Raw genomic sequence first — 21,000 nt, 5'->3', positions numbered from 1 at the left:
GATAGATAGATAGATAGATAGATAGATAGATAGATAGATAGATAGATGGATAGATAGATAGATTGATTGGTTGATTGATTGATTGATTGTGGGAATATTGCTCTGATGGGAACCATATTCCAAAACAAAAATTAGCCCAAGACTATATTTGATGTAATGCATTAATTGTTTTTGCATTTATGTTATACTGTGTATGTACAGTATATGGATATGATTAGGAAAAAGATAATCAGAGGTACAGCACAGGTTGAACAACTGGGAGAGAAAGTTAGAGAGGTCAGACTGAGATGGTTTGGACATGTCCAGAGGCGAGACAGTGAGTATATTGGTAGAAGGATGTTAGAAATGCAGCTGCCAGGAAAAAAGACAAAGAGGAGATATATGGATGCAGTTTATGGAGTCTATGGAGCTCAGTCGTCCACGTCCCTGCAAGTCTGCAGGTCCGGATAAGCCACAAACTCCTGAAAGGATGTGCAGCTCATCAGCTGTGTGATGTTTTCCAGCACATTTTTCACCTGAGCCTGAGCATGAGGGTGGCCTGCTCTGTAGAAAACAATGTGCCGAAAATTAGCCACCCAAACTCACACAGTCACTACAGACCTGTGGCCTTGACATCACATACCATGAAGTCACTGGAGAGGCTGGTCCTGAAGTCTGCTCCTCTAAATCCAGAGGATAAACAATGTTTTCAAGCTACAGTATATTTGAGCCTCTTGGAAGGAAACTGAGCAGCTCCCACAGTTAGAAGAAAACATTTTATGACGTGTTTGTGTTGCATGAGAACATGAACGCAGATAATTCACCCTCAGAGAGAAGAGTTGAGAACAGCATCCAAAAGCTAGAATAAATGATCTACACTTCTGTTAGTGTTATGGTTTCCTTGGACGCCCAAACATTATATTATCTGCACTGTTGTTTAAAATTTCAAGTAAATTATTATCATTTGAAAAGCGTCATTAAAAAAAAATGCTTGTATTGCATTTACGAAATTCACGTTTCAATTATTTTTTTTTTTTACAGACGTACAATTTTAAAAATGCCTGTTTTGAGTTCCGCGTGTATCTGAAAAAAGACCGACAGCAACAATAACTCCTCTTTTAAATTCACATTAAGCAGCTGGGTCCGAAAATTCATCCATCCTTCCAAAATTCATATGAGAGAAAAATAAATGTGAGCTGGTGACTAACAGTGCATTTGTTGCAAGCTTCTGACATTAGGAAACAGTACAGGTTAAGAAAATGAACAGTTTGAACAGGGAAGGCAAAAATCATGCGACCGCGGCAGGACTCGAACCTGCAATCTTCTGATCCGAAGTCAGACGCCTTATCCATTAGGCCACGCGGCCACTCCATGATAATGGTACTCACAGTATTTTATTTATATAAATATAGTTTCCATGTCAATGTATATTGTTTGTGTGAATGTTGCTTTGCACAACCACAGTTTAATATTGGACAATTTGGCAGGTCAAAACAAATCTACATTCTCGTACTCTGCAGTATTTTCCGCCATTTGTCCGGACTTTAGAAATCGTTAATTCCTCCGCACCGCGTGGGGTCGCTAAAGTGCAATGTCTTTGGTCTTCAACCACACAGGAATGCTAAGGTATTAGCTTGCCAGCTTTATTATTTTTTATGTATATTTAAATATGAAAGTCAAACTATGATACAGGTCATCTAGGTTGTATGTTTCTCTTTTAACAAAAATGAATATCTGGTGTAGTTTCGCGGTGGAAAACTTCCCAATTTATTTTTAATTGCTGGTTTATTAGCATCAAGCAGAAGTGGAGCGTTTGTAAACACGCGTGGTTTGGAAGGTCTAGAAAAGAATGACAATTTTATTTCTACGTGCAAACCTTTACCGCTGTCCATAAGCCTTAGTTTGTTAAACCAGACACATTTTATGCATTAACTGTTTTAGTTTACGTGCATAAGGCTGAACAATAACTTTTTGAAGTACGAAAAATAAATAAGGGTAATGATGTTTGCTGAGAAACTAATCAGAGGTTCACAAAACTACTTGTGCTGTTTAAGTAAAAACATAGAAGTCATATCAATGTGATTTATCTGTTATGATTAGTATTTAGTCTGTTTCTTCCTCTTATCATGAAGACAACAACCTACACCTAACAAATCTATTTTATATTACTTTATTGTTTGGTTTTCTTCCAGTTTAGGTGAGAAGCCCTCATGAGGTGATGTTGCATCTGCTGCGCCCTCCTCTTCAGAGGACTCTTTTCTGTCTAAGATGGAGGTGTCCAAGCTCCTTCTACTCCACCAAACCTCACTCACTCCAGGGCGAAGACTCAAAAGAGACCCGCCTGAACCCCCTTAACATTCAGATGCTCTCCAGAAACCTCCATGAGCAGATCTTCCGTGGAGTGGAGCCAGAGTACTCGGAGGAAGATGTCCAGCGCAGCATAAGGCATTTGGAAAAGCACAAGCTATGGGGGAAGGACGCGTCAATGTTGCCAGATGTTGAACTTAAACTTCCCCAGATGTATGGGAAAAACATTGATGAGCACTTTCGCATCTTGGCTGAGAAGCAGAGCCTTCCCTACCTCGAGGCTGCCACCAAGTTGCTTCGGGCGGAGCTGCCGCCCGTGCCTCAGGAATGGACCTGGGAGGTTGGTTGGACGCGTTATGGACCTAATGGGGAGAGTGAGAAAGTTGATTTTCCAGAAGAGTCTGCTCTAGTGTTTGATGTGGAGGTGTGCACATCAGAAGGACAGTGCCCTACACTGGCAGTTGCCATGTCTCCTACCAACTGGTGAGAAACATGACGGAAAAGTAAAAGTCTATAAAACGTAAGCAAAATTTTGAGTAGCTAAAAGGCAAAGCACAGATGCTTATTAAAACTAAAGGTCTGCTCCTTTATCCTTAGTCCTTAAGGTCTTAAGGAAATGGATGTCGCCCTCTGCCTTTGATGAGTTTTAGACTAAATTTCTCTTAAGAAACGATGGAGATGTAGCCATTTGGGTCAAAACTTGAAAATAACTGTCCAGTTTCATATAGTAGTGAAACATGTCATACTCAGGTGTGTTGTGCATAAGTCTCAGATCCTAGCACTTCAAAGTTTGGCTCCTAATCTGTAAAATGTAATTAATTACTGTATAGCCATTTTGTGTATGCTAATGTGGAAGAGCTATGATGGCCATCTTGAATTGGATGGACTCTAAACGTTACTCCATTGCACATCTACATCCAGTGATTAATTTCTGGGTTTCATTAAAATTTGTTTGGTGGCTCATGAGAAATTTCAACAACAGATACAGGAACACACACGGGCAAAAGCATTATTGCTCTCCTTTTGACACTTGGCTGCAAGTATAACAAACAAATAAAAACACCAAAGTTGCATTTTAATGTATAGCTATAATGGATTAATTATAATATGCTTTCTTGTTTAGGTACTCCTGGTGCAGTAAGCGTCTGATTGAGGAGCGGTACTCTTGGTCAAACCACCTGATACTTGCTGACCTCATTCCACTAGAAACACCTTTAAACTCTGCTCGCCCTCCTGGAGGTCAGTGGAAGGAGAGGCTCATTATAGGCCACAATGTGAGCTTTGACAGATCCTATATAAAGGAGCAGTACCTTCTGAAGGTTAGTATTTAGATGGTGGTGAGCTTTGTGCCCATTAAGATCTGCTTCATTTTCATTGTTTACTTTTGCTGTAAGGGCTCAAAAATGCGCTTTATGGACACCATGAGCCTTCATATGGCCATCTCCGGGCTGACAGGGTTCCAACGCACACTGTGGATGGCGAGTAAGCTGGGTAGAAAGAGGGGTCTTCAGGAGGTCAAGAAGCACATTAAGAAAGCTGGACAGAAAAAGGCGGGACCCGGGGTTTGTTCTTTTGCTCTGATTTACCTGTCTGCCACATGACTTCCAATAGAAAGAGTCAATGCCATGTTATTAGATTTTTTTTTTCTAGCACCAAAGCTTATCTCAACTTACTGTTTTGTTTGTAGACTGGCTCCTGGGACTGGGTGAACATTAGCAGCATTAACAATCTGGCTGATGTCCATGCTTTGTACGTGGGAGGGCCACCGCTGCAGAAAGAGGCCCGAGAGATTTTTATAAAGGGAAGCATGACTGATGTCAGGAGCAACTTTCAGGTCAGAACTTTTATACACAATGTACTTGTTTAATTAGACCTTGGTGACCTGCACTCAAGATAAATTTGCTTTTGCTGCCACCTCCAGGAGCTGATGCAGTATTGTGCCTTAGATGTTGAGGCTACACATCAGGTCTTTACTGAGCAGCTGCCCCTCTTCATGGAGAGGTCAGTACATCTCAGCCCACGAGGATTTTCATCATTCCTTCATTTACATTATTTGCACTAATGTTCTGGATAGCAATATGCTATTACGTTGTTCTGACTGATTGCTTCTACAGGCGTCATCATTTTTGTCAGATTAAAGAAATGCATCTCCGTACAAACGTAGCTACTGTCACAAAGTTATTCTGATTTTCCGCATTTTATAAGGTGCCCTCATCCGGTGACGTTCGCTGGGATGCTGGAGATGGGTGTTAGCTACCTTCCCGTCAATCAGAACTGGAGCCGGTACCTGGAAGATTCTCAGGACGTTTACAAAGAGCTCCAGATCGAGATGAAGAAGTCTCTGATGACTCTAGCGGATGATGTGTGTCAGCTCTTGGATGGAGACATGTGAGATGATACCATGTTGTTGACTACTAAAGCTTTTCATTTTGTGCATATTCTTGGTTCAAAAACAATCACAATGCATGTGGTTTGATTTCCAAGGTACAAAGAAGACCCCTGGCTTTGGGATCTTGAGTGGGATGTTCAGGAGTTTAAGCAGAAGAAAGTGGCAGCTAAAAAGAGGAAAAACTCCCAAAAAGCAGCCGAAACACAAACTGTCATTCCTCTTCTGGACCTGGAAGATGGTATAAGTTCATACTGTAAAATCTATTTAATGAAAAACTTTTTTTTGCGTGTTCTGTTCATGTGGTGTAACGTTTCATATAGAATGCGTATAAGGTTACAGAATGTAATGCATCACATGTGCTGTGGTTTTAGACCCAGACCCTCCATCTGAAGAGGAGATGGCAGGTCAGTGTCCCAGCAGGCTGGCTGTTGAGAAACTCAAGGAAACAGCGATTCGACTCCCTAAGAGAAGGCAACATCTCCCTGGACATCCAGGGTAAGCTTATTTTAAGATCATTGGCTTTCATTTTCCTCCTCTGTTTGCCACATGACGTCTGAGTCTGTCCTCACATTGTTGTCCAGGTGGTATCGAAAGCTGTGTGAGAAGATGTCTGAGGACAGCTGGTCGCCTGGAGCCAGCCTCATCAGTCTTCAGATGAGACTGACACCTAAGCTGATGGGTCTGACGTGGGATGGTTTCCCCCTGCATTACACAGAGAAACATGGGTGGGGATATCTGGTTCCTGGACGCAGGGATAATCTTCATAACCTGGAGGAAAACACAGGACCTGTGTGCCCACATGGGTATGGGATCTGCTTTCTAATCAAAGCTTATAAATCAAAGCAGGATAAGAGATCTTAAAGTTTGCATAGCTCTAAAATAATTTCCTGTAAAAATGTGGACATGTGAGAAATGCAATTGTCTTTATACCCAAAGTCAACACAAATTAGTCCTGACAATGACAATCTCTAAGTGACATCTTTTATTGAACAGAAATGCATGTAATATAGATTTGGTTGTATTCCACAGAGCTATCGAGGATGTTTACAAGAAGTATTGTGAGCAGAACAGCAAGGAGCAGCCCGAGTATGTGGACTTTGGTCCTTCAGAGGACCTCATGCTGACTGACAGCACAGTGTGGACGAAGGTGCAGAAACTCCACCTGAGGCTCAAGTTTTGTTGTGTTTGGAGCAATTAGCTTTTCTTTTTTTTTACAGAATATTTGCTGCATGTTTTCTAGACTTATTTCTGACTTTATGTAATTTACAGTTATCTAGGACGTGCCGTTTTATCAATCGGAGTAATTAATCAGGCTCTGACAAATCCGTCAGAAAACGTTTTTTATGTAATTTAAAGGTAGAAGAGTTAAGCTCCTTGGAAAGTTTCCCAGAAGAAAATGGCATTACGACTGTAAAAAATGAGAAAAGAATGAAGAAGGTGAGTATTATTTCACGTTACAAACACTTTTTAATCCTCGTAGAAATTCCTGTGTACATGTCCACCCTTTTGAAGGTTTTATTATAAAACGTCTGTCTTACCTTGTCAGACTTTCTCATTTAACTGTAATTTATTATATGGTGTACTTTGTGTTTTTGTCAACAGACTCAAGATCCATATTTAGTCAATGAGGAGAGCAAATGCCATTATCACCATGGAATTGGCCCCTACAGTGATGTAAATATTCCAGGCTGCTGGTTTTTCAAATTACCTCACAAGGTGAGCAGCTTTCAGGACCTCGGATGCTCTGAGTACACATTGTTGCTCCACCAAGTTATTTATCAGTCTGACTGAACGTGTTCACAGGATGGTCATCACAACAACGTTGGCAGCCCTTTTTCCAAGGACTTCTTGTCTAAGATGGAGGATGGGACTCTAAGAGCAGGACGAGGTGGAACCAACGCAGCCCGAGCTCTGGAGATCAACAAAATGATGTCCTTCTGGAGGAATGCCCACAAACGTATAAGGTATTTTATGTTTCCAGTAGGGATGCGCGATATTATCGGCATGGTATTGGTATCGGCCGATATTAACGATAGTTCAATATCGGACATTCCATCAAAATAACTCACTGATATAAAAGGCAATGTTTTTTAAATATATATTTATAATGTTACATCATTTTCAGCCCCTTTTTGGCATCTGCATTTGGTGGTAGGCCAAACTGACAAAGACCATGCAGAATAATGTAGTATTTTAATTCTACAGCAGAGAAAGCGATGTAGTCTCTGTAAGTAGGTCTAGGGGGAAAAATATCGGTATTGGTTATTGGCCAAATAAGTTTTAACATATCGGTCATAAATTCAATATCGTGCATCCCTAGTTTCCAGCAGTTATTCTGATCATAAACAGATTAACTGATATAAATATATACAGCAGTTTGTTTTATAATCTGTTCTTAGCTCTCAGATGGTGCTGTGGCTAAGGAAAGGAGAGCTTCCTCATAATGTCAGCAGGTTTGTTTGGCTTGTTGAAAGTAATTCTATATTTGACCAATCTACTGATTTAATCAAGCAGCGGTATATAACTTTTTGTCTCCAAGACACAAAGACTTTGACGAAGACGGTCAGTATGGCGCCATATTGCCTCAGGTTGTCACTGCAGGGACTGTAACTCGCCGAGCTGTGGAACCAACATGGCTGACTGCCAGTAATGCTCGGGTAAGAGGCTGAGCTGATGTCTGAAACTACTGGTTTAACAGTTAATTTGGAGAATTTGTTGTTTTTAGACAAAGTAATTAAGCTTGTTAAGTGGTTACTTTTCTTCACAGAGGGACCGGGTCGGCAGTGAGCTAAAGGCCATGGTGCAGGTACCGCCTGGATATCACCTGGTAGGAGCAGACGTGGACTCTCAGGAGTTGTGGATTGCTGCAGTGCTTGGAGAAGCCCACTTTGCTGGCATGCATGGTAAAATCCATCCCTGGGAAACCTGGTTGTGTTCTAAATTACAGTTTACTTCTTACCATTAGCCTCTCTGTGGTTCAGGTTGCACAGCATTCGGCTGGATGACCCTTCAGGGAAAGAAGAGTCAGGGAACGGACCTGCACAGTCGAACCGCTGACACTGTGGGCATCAGCCGAGAGCATGCTAAAGTGTTTAATTATGGACGCATTTATGGCGCGGGGCAGCCGTTTGCCGAGAGGCTACTGATGCAGTTTAACCACCGCCTGGACCAGACAGAAGCTGCCAGTAAGGCCAGGCAGATGTATGCCTTAACAAAGGGTCTACGCAGGTAAGCTCAGCAAGGAGAATCCAAGACTTGTACCTTTTGTTAAAAGCTGCAGCCCAACATTTTGGTGACTATATTTTTGTCAGATATCAACTATCAGAAGAGGGTGAATGGCTGGTCAATGAACTGGATATAGATGTGAAGAGAGAGGAGGGTGGAACGGTCTCACTGGAGGAGTTGCGGAAGATCAATAAACTGGCCTCGCAGTGGTAATGGAGCCAATAAAACTCAAACATTTGCACACATGTTTAATATTTCCGACCGTTGTTCAATTTCCCCTCTATGCTCCTTATACTCTTTCAGCTCTCGGCGAAAAAAGTGGGATATTGTTGGCAAACGTGTCTGGGCTGAAGGTACGGAGTCTGATATGTTCAATAAGCTGGAGAGTATAGCTCATTCAGCCCAACCAGCCACTCCTGTTCTGGGCTGCAGGATCAGCAGAGCTCTGGAGCCCACAGCAGTCAGGGATGAGGTGAGGCGGAGCTGATCAAGTCATCGTGGAACCACTAATTAAAACAGAACTGTGAAAGCCCTCAGCAGAGGCAACAAGATGAGCGGGCCAGACATTTCTGAGAAACTTGGTGATTGAAATTAAAGGCTACGTTTTGATAGATGAAGATGCTATTTTTCTTCTTTTAGTTTATCACCAGTAGAGTGAACTGGGTGGTCCAGAGCTCTGCAGTAGACTACCTGCATCTGATGTTGGTGGCCATGAAGTGGCTCTTCGAGGAGTACAACATCAATGGACGTTTCTGCATCAGCATCCACGATGAGGTCCGGTACCTCGTCCACAGTGAAGACCGTTACAGAGCAGCAATGGCCCTACAAATCACAAACCTGCTTACAAGGTCTGCAGACAACATGGGTTAGTCTGTTATACTCTCTACTGTATGTTGGTCAGTTTAATTAGCGCATGCGTTTTTTTGTTTTGCAGGTGTATGTTTGCTCATGCATTAGGCATGCAGGACCTTCCACAGTCAGTGGCGTTTTTCAGTGCAGTTGATATTGACCAGTGCTTGAGGAAGGAGGTCACCATGGACTGTGTGACTCCATCAAACCCCACAGGACTGGAACGACGGTACGGCTTTCAACCTGGTGAGTTTGTGATTTTAACCATGGCCTTAAAGTATTTCTTTGTGAAGAATGTTTAATACACAAGGCGTACAGAAATGGCAGTTGGAACTATACTTGCCTCAGTCCTTCAGATGCAGATGAAAATAATTACAAAAATAAAATTACAGTCCACACAATTCAAGTAAAACTTTAATAAAATCCAGTAATCGTTTTGTATTTAGATGGACTTTTATTTTACTTGTAAAAGTTTTAAATTTAATGTAGTTTATTTCCAACTTTTGTTTTTTGTCTTGGAAGATTAACTTTTTTCATTTTTCCCCCTGGCTCAATACATACCAGTCTTTATTTATTTTATTTTTTTTACATATCCCAGGCTCATGCATGTACACTGCATAGTAGCAGCATAATAATCACAATAAACATATACTAAATCTAAAAACAACAAAGTTTTCATTTATATTTTTCTTGGATCCTTCTCTCATGTTAGTGTAAACATGTCAGGCACAACTACATGCACTGCTAACACAACTGTATTATACTGTAAATGAGAAACTATGCTTGTTAAAGTTAAGTTCATCACATCACAAGTTAAGAAATCAAATCAGTTCCCAACATCTCATCAAATACAAATATAAAACTGAAGATTTCTAAAGCAAAACAATGTGTGTACTTTGGACATGTACTTTAAATAGGAAAAATGTATGTTTTAAAATAAAGTGACAAAGTACATTTTTTGCAGGTGAGGCCTTGGACATCTACCAAATCATCGACATCACTAAAGGCTCTCTGAACAAAGCAAAATAACAGTTTATGCAAGAACAACGTTCACCAGCAGCTTGGGTTTAAAGAGGGATACCAGCTCACTGTTTTCTCTTCTTCTGTTTGGGTTCCTGTGACTCCTCCGTGTCCTGTGACTCCTCAACCTGAAAAATGTGAAAGAAAAAACAAAAAGACAAGTTAAGAACCCTCCCACTAAAATAAGGCCGCTCGGACTGTTCAGAATTAGGTTCAAACTTTTAAGTACCACAAGGAGGAAACATCTCGGTAAACTCAACCTGGATTTGTGTGAGCTCTGTCAAAATGAAGGAAGCAACAAAACAACTTGTGGCGTATGAGACGTACCTCCTGACTGCCATCTTGCTCATGCAGCGCTGCATCCAGGGTTGCAGCATTGATACGGAAATCTCTTGAGGTGCTCAGCTTCATGTACTGCATCAGATTTACCTGGACACATGTATGCAGATTTTATGGAGGAAAAAATACATATATTGTGTTTTTTGGATGTAATCTGTCTCACACAAACCTTTGATTTCTTTGAGAGTGTGATGAGATATTTCTCATACTGTTCAATGCTGAAGATCAAGTTCGGGATGGCCTTTGTCTCACGCAGAAGCTTCGTCTATCAAGAGAACGAAAAGGGTCAGAACAGTTCTGAATGATCTTCAGAACAGATTTATATAAAGTTATCTATTGTGTATATAGATTTTGTTATAAATAAATATAATGTTCTTGTAGTCGGTCATTTTAATGCATGTCTTCCCCCATTCTCAAAAAAAAATATCCACTTTATGGGGGACTACCTAGTAAGGCAGCCACCTAGTATTATCCACCTGGCAAGGGTTTCTTAACTTTATATTTTAACTCTTCTGTCAACTTTAATGCAGCCCGAACCGCAATGGTTACCCCCACAAATGTTATATCAAAACGACCGGCTCGGTGCCTTGATGTGTGCTATTTTGTTGACATTGTGATTTACCATGGTGACATAATTTGCAAACAAATACACCATTTTTATTAGTCATTTTTCATAGAGTCTGGTTGCAAATCAAATATCCAAAAATGGCCACATGAGCTAAAAAGGCAAAAATACTGTAAAGCAGATATTTTTAGAGATATTAAGCTAAAATTTGGTGTGGTAGCTGAGAGCGATACCCAATAAATAATGAATAAAAAATAAATAAAGATGGCCACCAAAAGCTAAATTTAAATGGCTTTAACTCAGCTATTTTTACAGAGTTGAAATTTGGTGTGGTTATAGTTGAGAACCTTCACCATCACATACTGAATAAAAATAAATAAATCCAAAACGGCCACCATAGCTTAAAAGATAAAATGACTAACTTAATGACATTTTGAGCTGAAATTTGGTATAGCTGTAGCTGAGAGCGAACCCCAACCAATACCGTCAAATCAAAATTTTTAAATGGCCGCCACGTGGCAGCACCCATTAAAGTTTCTCCAGGAACTTCTATAGTTTCGGGAAATTTTCTATAGCTCGAGAACTACAGTTAGAGAAACATAGTCCTCAAATGAAGGATCTTAATTTCTTCAAGGACTCTAGTTCCAGGTTATAATCCTTACCGAGGCAACAGAGTTCACTTCATTCCTTTTCTTTTTCTTCTTCTCATCTGAACCACCACCAAATTCACCGTTCTAGTATGAAACAAGAACAACTCTTAAAAACCACAATGTTTCCTCTTCACGATGCATTTGCTTGTCATGTTTATAGCATCTGTGAACTGAGGCTGACTGTACCTGTGCGTATGTGATAAAGGAGTAGCACTGTGGTGTTAGGTGGGCGCCAGACAGTTTAACCTGCACGGAAGACGGGAGAAACTTTAGTGTGACATTACAAAGTAACAGAAGATTAAAACAGAGGGAAACTACTATATTCCTACCAGCTTCTCAAATCGAGCTGGCAGTGCAGCGTGCTGGTTGGAACACATCTGGATGTACTGTTTGGTTGAAGAGAAGGGAAATGTCAGGAAGGCCAAATAACAAATGTTTTCACTAAAATTAATAGATACACACATATTTGACCAGGGTTGTGAGGGTGGTGTAGGTACGACTTAATTCTCTCAGCAGCGTGAGGGTACAGGTTCCCAGCTGAAGCGCCGTCTGGACGAGCTCGTTTAATGCGGTCAGGAGAGTTCCCAGCTGCAGCGTCACCGCTTTCTCAACTGGATCCTGCTGCCCTGGAGCCTGGGAGTCCTCGGCTACACACAACATTTAATGTCAACATGTTAATACATCTCTGCTTCCACCACCTTAGCATCCTTTTTTTTTTTTAAGTTTCTTACCAGAACCAGATTTATCAGATGTTTGATTTTTCTTTCTGGCAATAAGCCAGTCCACCTCGTCAAGAACTTTGTCGACCTGTGACAGAACCAGCAACTGGGGAAAATATTAAAGACAAAGAGGAAAATGAGCACACAAAGCGAACGCGCCGTGACAAAAAGCAAATAGTAAATATAAAGCCTTCAGTTTAAAAGCGGACGCTTACTGTTGCTGTTGTTGCCGTTTTCATGTTGACAACGGCAAAATGAGACCGTTTCTCCACCTCCACATCCTGATTATAGAGAAAGGAAAAGCAGCACAAAAATAATGAATAAAAAAGGGACTCCTAATTGTTGCAAACATGAAAATATATTGTGTAGTGAATTAAAGTGCAAAATTAAGCCGGATTATTAACTGTTCAAATAACAGATTGAATACATTACATTAGACAGGTGCGACATCTACATGACCTCTAAAACAAAATGTTTCTGCTTTAAACCAAGTCAAAACCTTTAGCTCAAAAGATTTAATTAAATTTCATTCAACTAGAATAACAGTACTCATTTAGAAGCAAAAAGACTGTTAAAAATTTGGCCACAAAGTTTTATTTTACCCAGTCATATTAATTTTTGAAGACTTATTTTTTTTAATATTCTCACTTTTGGCTCCAAAATAACCAGTCTGGAGATGATCAAACACCAGACATGCTGCATTAAGGTAACTGGGTTACCTCATGCCAACTAGTTACATATTTCTTTAAGTATGTGCTGGGAATATTGTGGGCAAAAAAAGTTTGTGTTTATTGCTAAATTTGTAAAAGTGCAAAGTAAGAGTGTGGCTCAAGTTTGTGCAACTAAATTGTTGCCATCGACTTATTTGATTTCACCTTTTTTTTCCCCACCTGAAAATAAAACCAACTTTAACACTCTAAAGGATAACTTTCAACACCTGATCAATATCTCCCAACTGGCTGTGAATGTCTTGGCAAAGCTCCAGCAACAGACTCGCAGGACTCTTGTAGAGAACATGCAAACTGAAGAAAAGTGACAGAAGGCCCTTGGAGAACGCAGAATCCTCTAAAAAAAAAAAAAAAAAAGTAACAACTTATGCGTTAGGAAATTGTTGCATTTGAAGGCACATAAACAAAGTGAACTGTCACTCACCAAAACTAGTCTCCTTACAGATTTTCACAGTCCATGTGATCATCTGTTCAAACTGTTGATTTAATATCAACAGGTTAGATTAAATACCCTCCACTTTGACTCATGAAGGTTATGCAAGGGTGTATGTTACCTGTTTTGAGGAGGGCTGGAGCTGGCGTGAGAGAACAGTCAGAATACTGACCAGCAGCTGAGCTTCTCTGCTGTTGAATTCCTCCTCACCTCCACTTAACTGGGTGAACAGCGCCCTCTGTTGATAGACAAAGGAAAATGGAACTTGTACTTTCACAAAAGCTGTAGTGTTATTTAGACCAGTGGTTCCCAACCCAGGTCCTTGAGGAACACCATCCTGCATGTTTTAGTTGTTTCCTTGCTCCAACACACCTGATTCAGTGATTTAATTATTTTTACTTTCTCATGTTCTGCAGAAGCCTGAAAATCACCCTTTTTTTTAAATCCGGTGTGTTAGAGCAGAGAAACAACTAAAACATGCGGGATGGTGTTCCTCAAGGACCAGAGTTGGGATCCCCTGATTAAGACAATACATAAGTTATAAATAGTCAAGTTTCTACCTGAAATTGTCGAATGTAAAAGTAGTTCATCTCATTAACATCATCTTGCTCAGCTTCTTCTTCTCCAACATCTGCAACAAACAAAACAAAACATGATGGATTGTTGCTCATTTTGTTGCTTAACCTTAGAATTTGAAACTTGACAGCAGCGCATAGCTAACCCATAGCAGAAAAAAGTTGTGCCATCTTCTCCAGGTAGCGCTGCTGGCAGATTGTGAAGATCCTGAGCAGACCATCCAAACAAAGCTGGGACAAGCTGCACCGCTTCTCCTTCTTCCCGGCCTCCTCCACCACACTGGGGATGTTCGTGTAACGCCACATCAGCACACTGGCAACCATTCAGACAAAGATCAGGTACTGTTACGAACTCTTCCAGCCAAGAAAGATAAATAAAACTGGGAACAGTCGATCCAAAGACTGCTTTAAACCAAGAAGTGTCAACCTGGTCATGTCACAGAGGAAGTGGAAAGTCTTGTCTGCATTCTGTCCATCTGGACCATCTGTGTGTCCAGTTTCCTCCAGTTGTTGGATCTTCTGAACGACTACATTTAAAGCGTAACGCACAAACTCTCCGTTTGAGCGAAGTACTGAAAGAGCCTCTTCTCTGGACTGAGTGTTATCTCTGAAAAGAAAAGAGTGTTGCCATCACTTGTTCATCTTCTAAATGTTGCACAGTAACTGTCATTGTAATGTTTCATAACGTCCAAACTACAGCTAACCAAAAACTACAATAACGTTTCGGTACTGATTGTTGAAACACAAGAATGACATGAAATTAAGTCTAATACAATCTGCACAGAGGTGCAGGGAGTTTTTTTACCTGAAGAGCACAGTGATGAGAGTTGATATGAAGCTCATAGAGAGTAAACTGCGGGGGATCTTGTTTGTGGGCACTCGACCTTTTCCAGATTTCTCTTTCAAGATCTCAGACAGTTTGTGGTAGCGTTTGAACAGCTCAATAATCCCCTCAAAGTGACTTTTACTGCAAGACAGACACATTTTATTAAAAAGTTTTAAAAAAAAGATATCCCACTATAACAGCAATGCTCTAATATGCTTCATACAAAGAAAAGTGGTTTACTTGTAGTTGGATTTGATGAAGTTGTATTCCATTAGGACCTCATACACTCCCATCACCAGCACAGCATAAATGTTGTTCTTCACTCCAACACCAGATCCCAGAGAAAACTCTGCAGACTTGTCCTGACCAATGAAAACAGTACACAGCTTAAGCTACAATTTACTAGCAAAATGCTAAAACCTGTCAGGGTTTCAAACAGTAAATGTGCAACTTTAAAAGTGAATGTTTATTGTTCTTATGGATGTATCTTAGGTCATTTCTTGCGCATCTATGAGTTCTGATTTTTCCTTTCCAAAACATCTTATTTTAACAATTAAAATAACTTCACATAATACATTTATTTTTTGTTCTACAGGTTACAGACTGATCTCAGTCCTCCAGTCCATACCAGTTCAAAGTCCTCCAGTTCACACTTGATCATGCGTCGTGTCGTGCTTTCCAGGATTGTCTGCAGGTCACACTGATATCCCTCCCCATTTTCTTCCTCCTCATCGCTGTCAGCGTTGGAGTTGGTTGCTTTGTGCGTGTTCTGCAGCCACAGCAGGCTGTGCACAGTACAGCTCACCAGATGGGCCTGAAACAGGACAAACACCGTCAACAACCTACATCAGCACAGACGAGATGGCTGCAAGTATTCTACAGAGTAGTTGGGAGTACCAGTGGCTCCTGGAGGTAAATCTGGTCCCCGTGAGCAGTGATGCATGGCTCCAGTTTGATCGGGGGCAGAAGGTCCTGTTCAGGCTCATAGTATCGCTTCAGCTAAGGATACAAGAATTGAATGTACTCATTTTAGTACAAATCATAAACAGAACGCAGTATCCACTCAGTGTGGGCACAAACCTGTGAGAGGAGGGTTTGCATAATGGAGCTTGAAAGCTGAGAGTTGCGACGAAGAACGTCGTAGAAACCCTGAAAAACAGACAAGAAGCTGCTCCATCAGCCCTCAACATCGTTCAAAAATTTAACGATTCGCAAGTTTGACCATTAAAGAAATTCTTATAAATTCAATGTCTGAATCACTATAAAAATTGGAAGCACTGGCTTTTTTTTTTTTTTTTTCAGGAATGCTCATCGCCCACCACCTTCATGCCACAGTTTTAGACTTGGATCATTTTACGTTGAGAAATGACTGAGTTATAGACATTTTAGTCAAACAGTGATCTTGCATAATATTTTAGCGCTTGGAGTATGTTGTGTGAATGTGTCAACTGCTACCAGACCAAATTTAAGCTCGATATCAGTAAAATACGCTGAGCGGTAGCCATGTTTAGATTTTCTAAGGTGATATGGCTTTGGGCAGCCATCTTGAATTGGGCTGACTCCAGAAGTTATTTGGTTGTACATGTACACCCTTTGTTTACATTCAGAAAGTTGCATTAAAATCCATCCAGTGATTCAAGAGCTAGTTCTCTAACAGGCAGCGTGGATTTAAACAGTTAATGGCAAAGAAATTGGTTCTAGAAAAACTGATAAACTCTCAAATCAAGAAGTATTTGGATTATTTTAACATCTTGCCTCCCGATCAATCTGGTTTCAGGAAACAACACAGCACGACTGCTTCGCTTAAGGTTTTTAATGATGTTGTTGAAGCATTAAAAATAAAAGAGCTCTGACCTCATAGAGCATGAGGCGCACATCAGCCTGCTGGCCAAGGCAGCGCCGCAGGCTGCTGAGGATCTCCAGGCAGAAGGCTTCATTGGCAGCAGAGTTGTAGCGAGAATGAACATCCACTTGAATCTATGCAGAGATTAAGAACAAACAGTTACAAACTGACAAGATGTTCCAGTTTCTTTACAAAACTTTTGCTCTTATACGTAAATATGATTTTAAGTGTGAAAAGTACCTGGCTGGAGGAGATTGCCTGGCTGCACTGGCTTGAGGCCACACTGCCCAACACTTTAAAGTTTTTCAGCAACAGCAAGAAGCCAGTCACTGCAGACTTCCTGCCATCCAGCTGGCTGGAAGAGAGTTATTTTAATGGGTAAAACGGTGTTGAAAATTTATTTGAGGTGTAAAAGGAACTTCTTTAACCAATTCTTCAAGCTTAAAAATGCTACTAAGCGCAATTTAGTTATGAAATTCATCTGATAAAAAAAAAGAGTACAACAAACCTTGAAAACATAGCCTTGCGAAGAACCAGAATTAAAGTATCTTTCAAAGACGTGCTGACCTTGAGCAGTGGCTGGAAATTAACAACAAAGGAAAAACTAAGTTAAACAGCAGAATGTTCTTCACGTTACAAATATGATTGTCCCTTTTAAGTACCTGGACAGCCTTTAGCAGACCCTGAACAGTGGCCAAAGGCAGGTAAGTCAAGTGGTCAAATGTTTCCGTCAGCTTGGAGGATGACTCCAGGAGGATCATGGGAGCAGAGACCACAATGTCTGAGAAAAGATCTGATGATGCAGAAACATGGAAGCAGAGCAAATATTGGGGTCCATTGTCCAGAAAATCGGGGATGAGGTAAAGAGGTGAAAAGGAGAGTCCAGACAGGATGGAGTGGATGGAGAAAAGTTTCAGGAGTGATTTGTGACAAAAGAGTGGCAGGAAAGGTGAAAGGAAAAGTTTACAAGACAGTGGTGAGACCAGCTATGTTGTATGGTCTGGAGACAGTGGTGTTGACAAAAAGACAGGAGAAAGAACTGGAAGTAGCAGAAATGAAGATGTTGAGGTTCTCCTTAGGAGTGACAAGGATGGATAAGATTAGGAATGAGATCATCAGTGGTACAGCACAGGTTGAACAACTGGGAGATAAAGTTAGAGAGACCAGACTGAGATGGTTTGGACATGTCCTGAGGAGGGGCAGTGGGTATATTGGTAGAAGGATGTTAGAAATGCAGCTGCCAGGAACAAGACAAAGAGGAGATATATGGATGCAGTTAGAGAGGACATGGAGGTAGTTGGAGTGAGGACAGAGGATGCAGAGGACAGCGTGACATGGAGGAGGATGACTTGCTGTGACAACCCCTGAAGAGGGAAAAGCCAAATGAAGAAGGTGCCATTGTAAATCTACACCAGTATCTAAAGCATGTATTACCCAAGTAATGACTGACAGGTGTGGCCGTCTTTGTGACCAGACGATTCAAGACCTGCTCCAGTATCTCGCCTCTGATCGGTTCATGCATCTGCCAAATGAACGCATGAAACATGCTCAATTTCAGACACTGTATTATGGAAATTTAATACAATTAAAATGAAATGTCATTGTACCTTAAAGCCCTGTAGGAGCACCTGTCCTCCCAGCTTACACGCCTGCTGAGTGGGGGTCCGGGCTACACCAACAGGTCCCTCCGTGGCTTTTCCAAACGGTCCAGGTTTGGGTCCAAATGTGTCCATAAGGAAGAATCCCAGCTGCACCAATCCCTGAGTGACATGATCCCATCCAAATACACTGAACAGGAGGAAGATTAGAATACTATTAACACATAAAAAACACAAACTTTTACTTGTTTGGCTTTTATTACAAAGAAAAGTCTCATCTTGATTACTGTTTTGAGTTGGTCTATTTAGAGAATACATTAACTAACCTGTTCTTGACTGTGTCCAGAATCAATTTAGCAACATTACATTGCCTTGACAGAAGATCCTGTATGAACTTTGACCCTTGTTGTAGCTGCTCATCCTTAAAACTCTTAATAACTGAGGTTTTAAAAAGGTCAAACACCTTAAAAAATGGGGGAAATGAAGGAAGCAATTAGTCATTAGAAATCTCACTAAAAACAAAAAGAAGAGTAACAATTTCTCACCTGCTCTTCATAACGTTGGATACGTGCAACTGACAGCAACAGGGCAACACTGAAAGGACATAAATCCTCATACGACACCTGCAAACATGTATTATAAACTTAATGGTACAACTTACAAATCACATTTAATTAAATGTGTAAAACAAACTTTAATATTGACATATACAGTAAATAACCTTGAAGCTTTTAAGGAATTCTCTCCCAAGCTCATGATCGAGTCGTATAGCAAAAACTATATGGAGGATAACGGTGCCCTCTACATGCCTCAGCTGGTCTTGTGGAATGGACTGAACCTCTAAATCCAAGTTCCTTAAGAACAAAAAAAAAAGAAGAAGAAACTAGTGAGCTGTAAGTTCAGAGTAAGCACCACTTGAAGAGTATGAGTTACTCACTCTCCATGTTTCTCCTCTTCTTCCTGGTGAAGATCTTGCTCCTTAAAGTAGCCAACGATTCCATCAAGGACCCGTTTTTTACATCCCTAACAAAGAAATATTGCAGAAAAAGCAACTAACAGTAAGAAAGTCATGTTTACTAGATTCTAAAATAAAATGGCCAGCTTGTTCTCTCCTGTCCATACCTTAGCAGTTAAAAGCAGCAGCTGGTAAACCAGTGGTGGAATCTCTTGCAGGTCCAGTTTGGTGAACATCCTCAATATCTTCTCAACCAGAAACTGCAGCTCCTCTGACGACAGGGGCACGTCTCTAAAATTAGACAGACAAAATTAAAAACTGTAGTTGAAATGTTGCAATATCTCTGTGAGACTGCAGAAGCACACTAAATCATGTATAGATAAAACACTTATTATTCTGAGGTATTTTAACAATGCCTACATTTGTGTAGTCGAAGGTGTTACCTGAACATAGTTGTCAAGTGGATGACACACTGTGGATCCCATCTTCATAAACAAAGAATTAAGTTATAAACCATCCTGTTATCTCTTGCAGATTCATGTCATTATGCAGACAGTCGTAATCTGAGATCAATTTACCTGCTTGAGCAAAGGCTGTTAATCACCTGTTTTTTGTATTCCTCGCCACTGAGCTCTCCTAAATTGGAAACAAGCCATAACCTTTAGCTGTCAGAGTCGCTACACTTTTTGATATAACTTTAAAAATCAATGTTAACATTTACCTTTGCCATATGCCAAGGCTTCACTCGCAGCAAGGGCAGTGAGAACAGTAGGAAACAGCTCCAGGGATTTCCCACCGCCCATTTTCCCCACTTTAATGGCGTCGACAAACAGAGATGCCAGTTTTGCAAGAGATGGTCCGGAGAGCGTGTGAGTCTGTGGGTAAAATATTATTACAAACTACCCCAAATGGTATGACTCCTTAGATACTTTAAAAAACAAATAACTAGGCTTTTTTTTTTATTTTTTTTTTTACCTCCAGCATCAGCAGGCCAATGATATCAGCTGCTACCTCAGACTGAAGATCCCCAGACTCACACAGAGGAATACAGTGTTCGTATACAAGAAGCCTGCGATTTGCTCCTTCAGTGGAGTTAGGCGGAGAGCCTAAAGAAAATAATACAACAAATTCATATATTTATATTAAATCTATGATGATAACATTCAGACTGAGAACTTAGCTTATTACAACCGCTATATAAACAAGGCAACACAGTTTACTTACCCTTTAATATGCCTTTAAGCATGGCACCGACCTTCTTACCCTTAAGGGCACCATTGGTTATCACAGTAATAATCTAGAAAACACGTAATAAAGAAAATTAAGCAAAAACACTATTTTAAGGCAGTTATAAAATTCAAATGGACTTAATTTTACGTCTGAAAAGTGTCCTGGAATCGTTTGTTAAAATGACTTACTTGGTCATTAGTCAGAGATGTTAGGTACTTCTGAAGTTCGGTGGTTCTGTCTTCATCTGAAAAGGAGATAATTTTATCTATTTCACCCTTCATGGCCCACCTGAACGTAGAGTAGGCTATAAATAAGCTCGATAAGTCGTTATTTCAGAAACTCTTCAGCTTTTAAGTCACTTAATTAGAAATAAAAGTGGGCAGTGGGTTGACTTTGGCGAGACAATTTATTTACGCTTTTGTAATTCTTGCTAACTTCCCGCCATGGAACGCTTCCTGTTTGGCTTCGTGGTTGCCATGTTTGACTCTGCTCGCGCTAATTTAACACGTTTAAAAATACAGGCTGCGTTCAAATGATCAGAAATTATTTTACATTAAAGGTGCCTGATTTAATATAAGATGCTGCTTAACAACACAATTTCAAATCTTAAAAAAAATAAATAAAAAAAATTCGATTTAAAATTTAGTACAAAAATACGTTATTTGAAAAATCTGGCAACCATCTCAAGGGGTGGTACTTTTACTACATTAGAAAAACTTTTCTTGTTCAAGGGCCCAGAATGGGGCAAATGTATATATATATATATATAT

The 21,000-nt window shown here is 40.4% G+C and overlaps 2 protein-coding genes and 1 non-coding gene across 4 annotated transcripts; 1 reads left to right on the top strand and 2 right to left on the bottom strand.

The window, feature by feature from the left end:
* Positions 1 to 1,272: 1,272 nt before the first annotated feature.
* trnar-ucg lies at positions 1,273 to 1,345 on the bottom strand. Its single transcript has one exon. It is a non-coding gene; the product is annotated as a tRNA-Arg (tRNA).
* An 837-nt stretch (positions 1,346 to 2,182) lies between these two features.
* Positions 2,183 to 10,184, top strand: polg (polymerase (DNA directed), gamma). The gene is made up of 22 exons (XM_037682710.1): positions 2,183 to 2,769; positions 3,410 to 3,605; positions 3,681 to 3,848; positions 3,974 to 4,120; positions 4,208 to 4,287; positions 4,492 to 4,674; positions 4,771 to 4,913; positions 5,047 to 5,170; positions 5,257 to 5,478; positions 5,705 to 5,822; positions 6,032 to 6,112; positions 6,278 to 6,391; positions 6,479 to 6,639; positions 7,075 to 7,128; positions 7,215 to 7,332; positions 7,443 to 7,578; positions 7,657 to 7,903; positions 7,987 to 8,109; positions 8,204 to 8,372; positions 8,540 to 8,748; positions 8,835 to 8,995; positions 9,714 to 10,184. The coding sequence occupies exons 1-22, from the start codon at positions 2,198 to 2,200 to the stop codon at positions 9,776 to 9,778; spliced, it is 3,591 nt and encodes a 1,196-aa protein (XP_037538638.1). The 5' UTR covers positions 2,183 to 2,197; the 3' UTR covers positions 9,779 to 10,184.
* Positions 9,835 to 20,511, bottom strand: fanci (FA complementation group I). 2 transcript variants are annotated; one of them, XM_037682708.1, is made up of 37 exons: positions 20,419 to 20,511; positions 20,225 to 20,297; positions 19,976 to 20,106; positions 19,722 to 19,875; positions 19,579 to 19,636; positions 19,444 to 19,485; positions 19,168 to 19,291; positions 18,983 to 19,068; positions 18,767 to 18,899; positions 18,591 to 18,668; positions 18,372 to 18,508; positions 18,055 to 18,235; positions 17,882 to 17,969; positions 17,110 to 17,240; positions 16,956 to 17,026; positions 16,688 to 16,802; positions 16,459 to 16,581; positions 15,685 to 15,753; positions 15,502 to 15,603; positions 15,233 to 15,418; positions 14,845 to 14,966; positions 14,584 to 14,745; positions 14,206 to 14,385; positions 13,925 to 14,091; positions 13,764 to 13,834; positions 13,325 to 13,441; positions 13,195 to 13,246; positions 12,980 to 13,107; positions 12,258 to 12,323; positions 12,055 to 12,148; positions 11,786 to 11,970; positions 11,653 to 11,709; positions 11,510 to 11,569; positions 11,336 to 11,407; positions 10,278 to 10,373; positions 10,097 to 10,198; positions 9,835 to 9,897 (listed from the first exon to the last, which is right to left on the bottom strand). In XM_037682708.1, exons 1-37 carry the CDS (start codon positions 20,509 to 20,511, stop codon positions 9,835 to 9,837), a joined length of 3,969 nt encoding a protein of 1,322 aa, XP_037538636.1. The 2 variants fall into 2 exon arrangements, with proteins under 2 accessions (XP_037538636.1, XP_037538637.1); XM_037682709.1 differs by having other exon boundaries at positions 9,835 to 9,888.
* Between the last annotated feature and the right edge of the window lie 489 nt (positions 20,512 to 21,000).

Source organism: Nematolebias whitei, chromosome 10 (assembly GCF_014905685.2).
Source record: "Nematolebias whitei isolate Nwh7 chromosome 10, NemWhi1, whole genome shotgun sequence".
Taxonomy (NCBI): Eukaryota; Metazoa; Chordata; class Actinopteri; order Cyprinodontiformes; family Rivulidae; genus Nematolebias; species Nematolebias whitei.
The sequence above is the reverse complement of the archived record's forward strand: the minus strand, read 5'-3'. Positions and strand labels throughout refer to the sequence as shown.

Excerpts from the sequence above, each read along its gene's own strand:
- polg (XM_037682710.1), top strand. The coding sequence starts at position 2,198 with ATGTTGCATCTGCTGCGCCCTCCTCTTCAGAGGACTCTTTTCTGTCTA. Across the intron at positions 3,606-3,680 it reads AGGAGCAGTACCTTCTGAAG|GGCTCAAAAATGCGCTTTAT; the intron begins GTTAGTATTTAG and ends TTTTGCTGTAAG. Across the intron at positions 7,333-7,442 it reads TGACTGCCAGTAATGCTCGG|AGGGACCGGGTCGGCAGTGA; the intron begins GTAAGAGGCTGA and ends TTTTCTTCACAG.
- fanci (XM_037682708.1), bottom strand. The coding sequence starts at position 20,511 with ATGAAGGGTGAAATAGATAAAATTATCTCCTTTTCAGATGAAGACAGA. Across the intron at positions 20,107-20,224 it reads GCTTAAAGGCATATTAAAGG|GCTCTCCGCCTAACTCCACT; the intron begins GTAAGTAAACTG and ends TATTTTCTTTAG. Across the intron at positions 9,898-10,096 it reads AGCAAGATGGCAGTCAGGAG|GTTGAGGAGTCACAGGACAC; the intron begins GTACGTCTCATA and ends CACATTTTTCAG.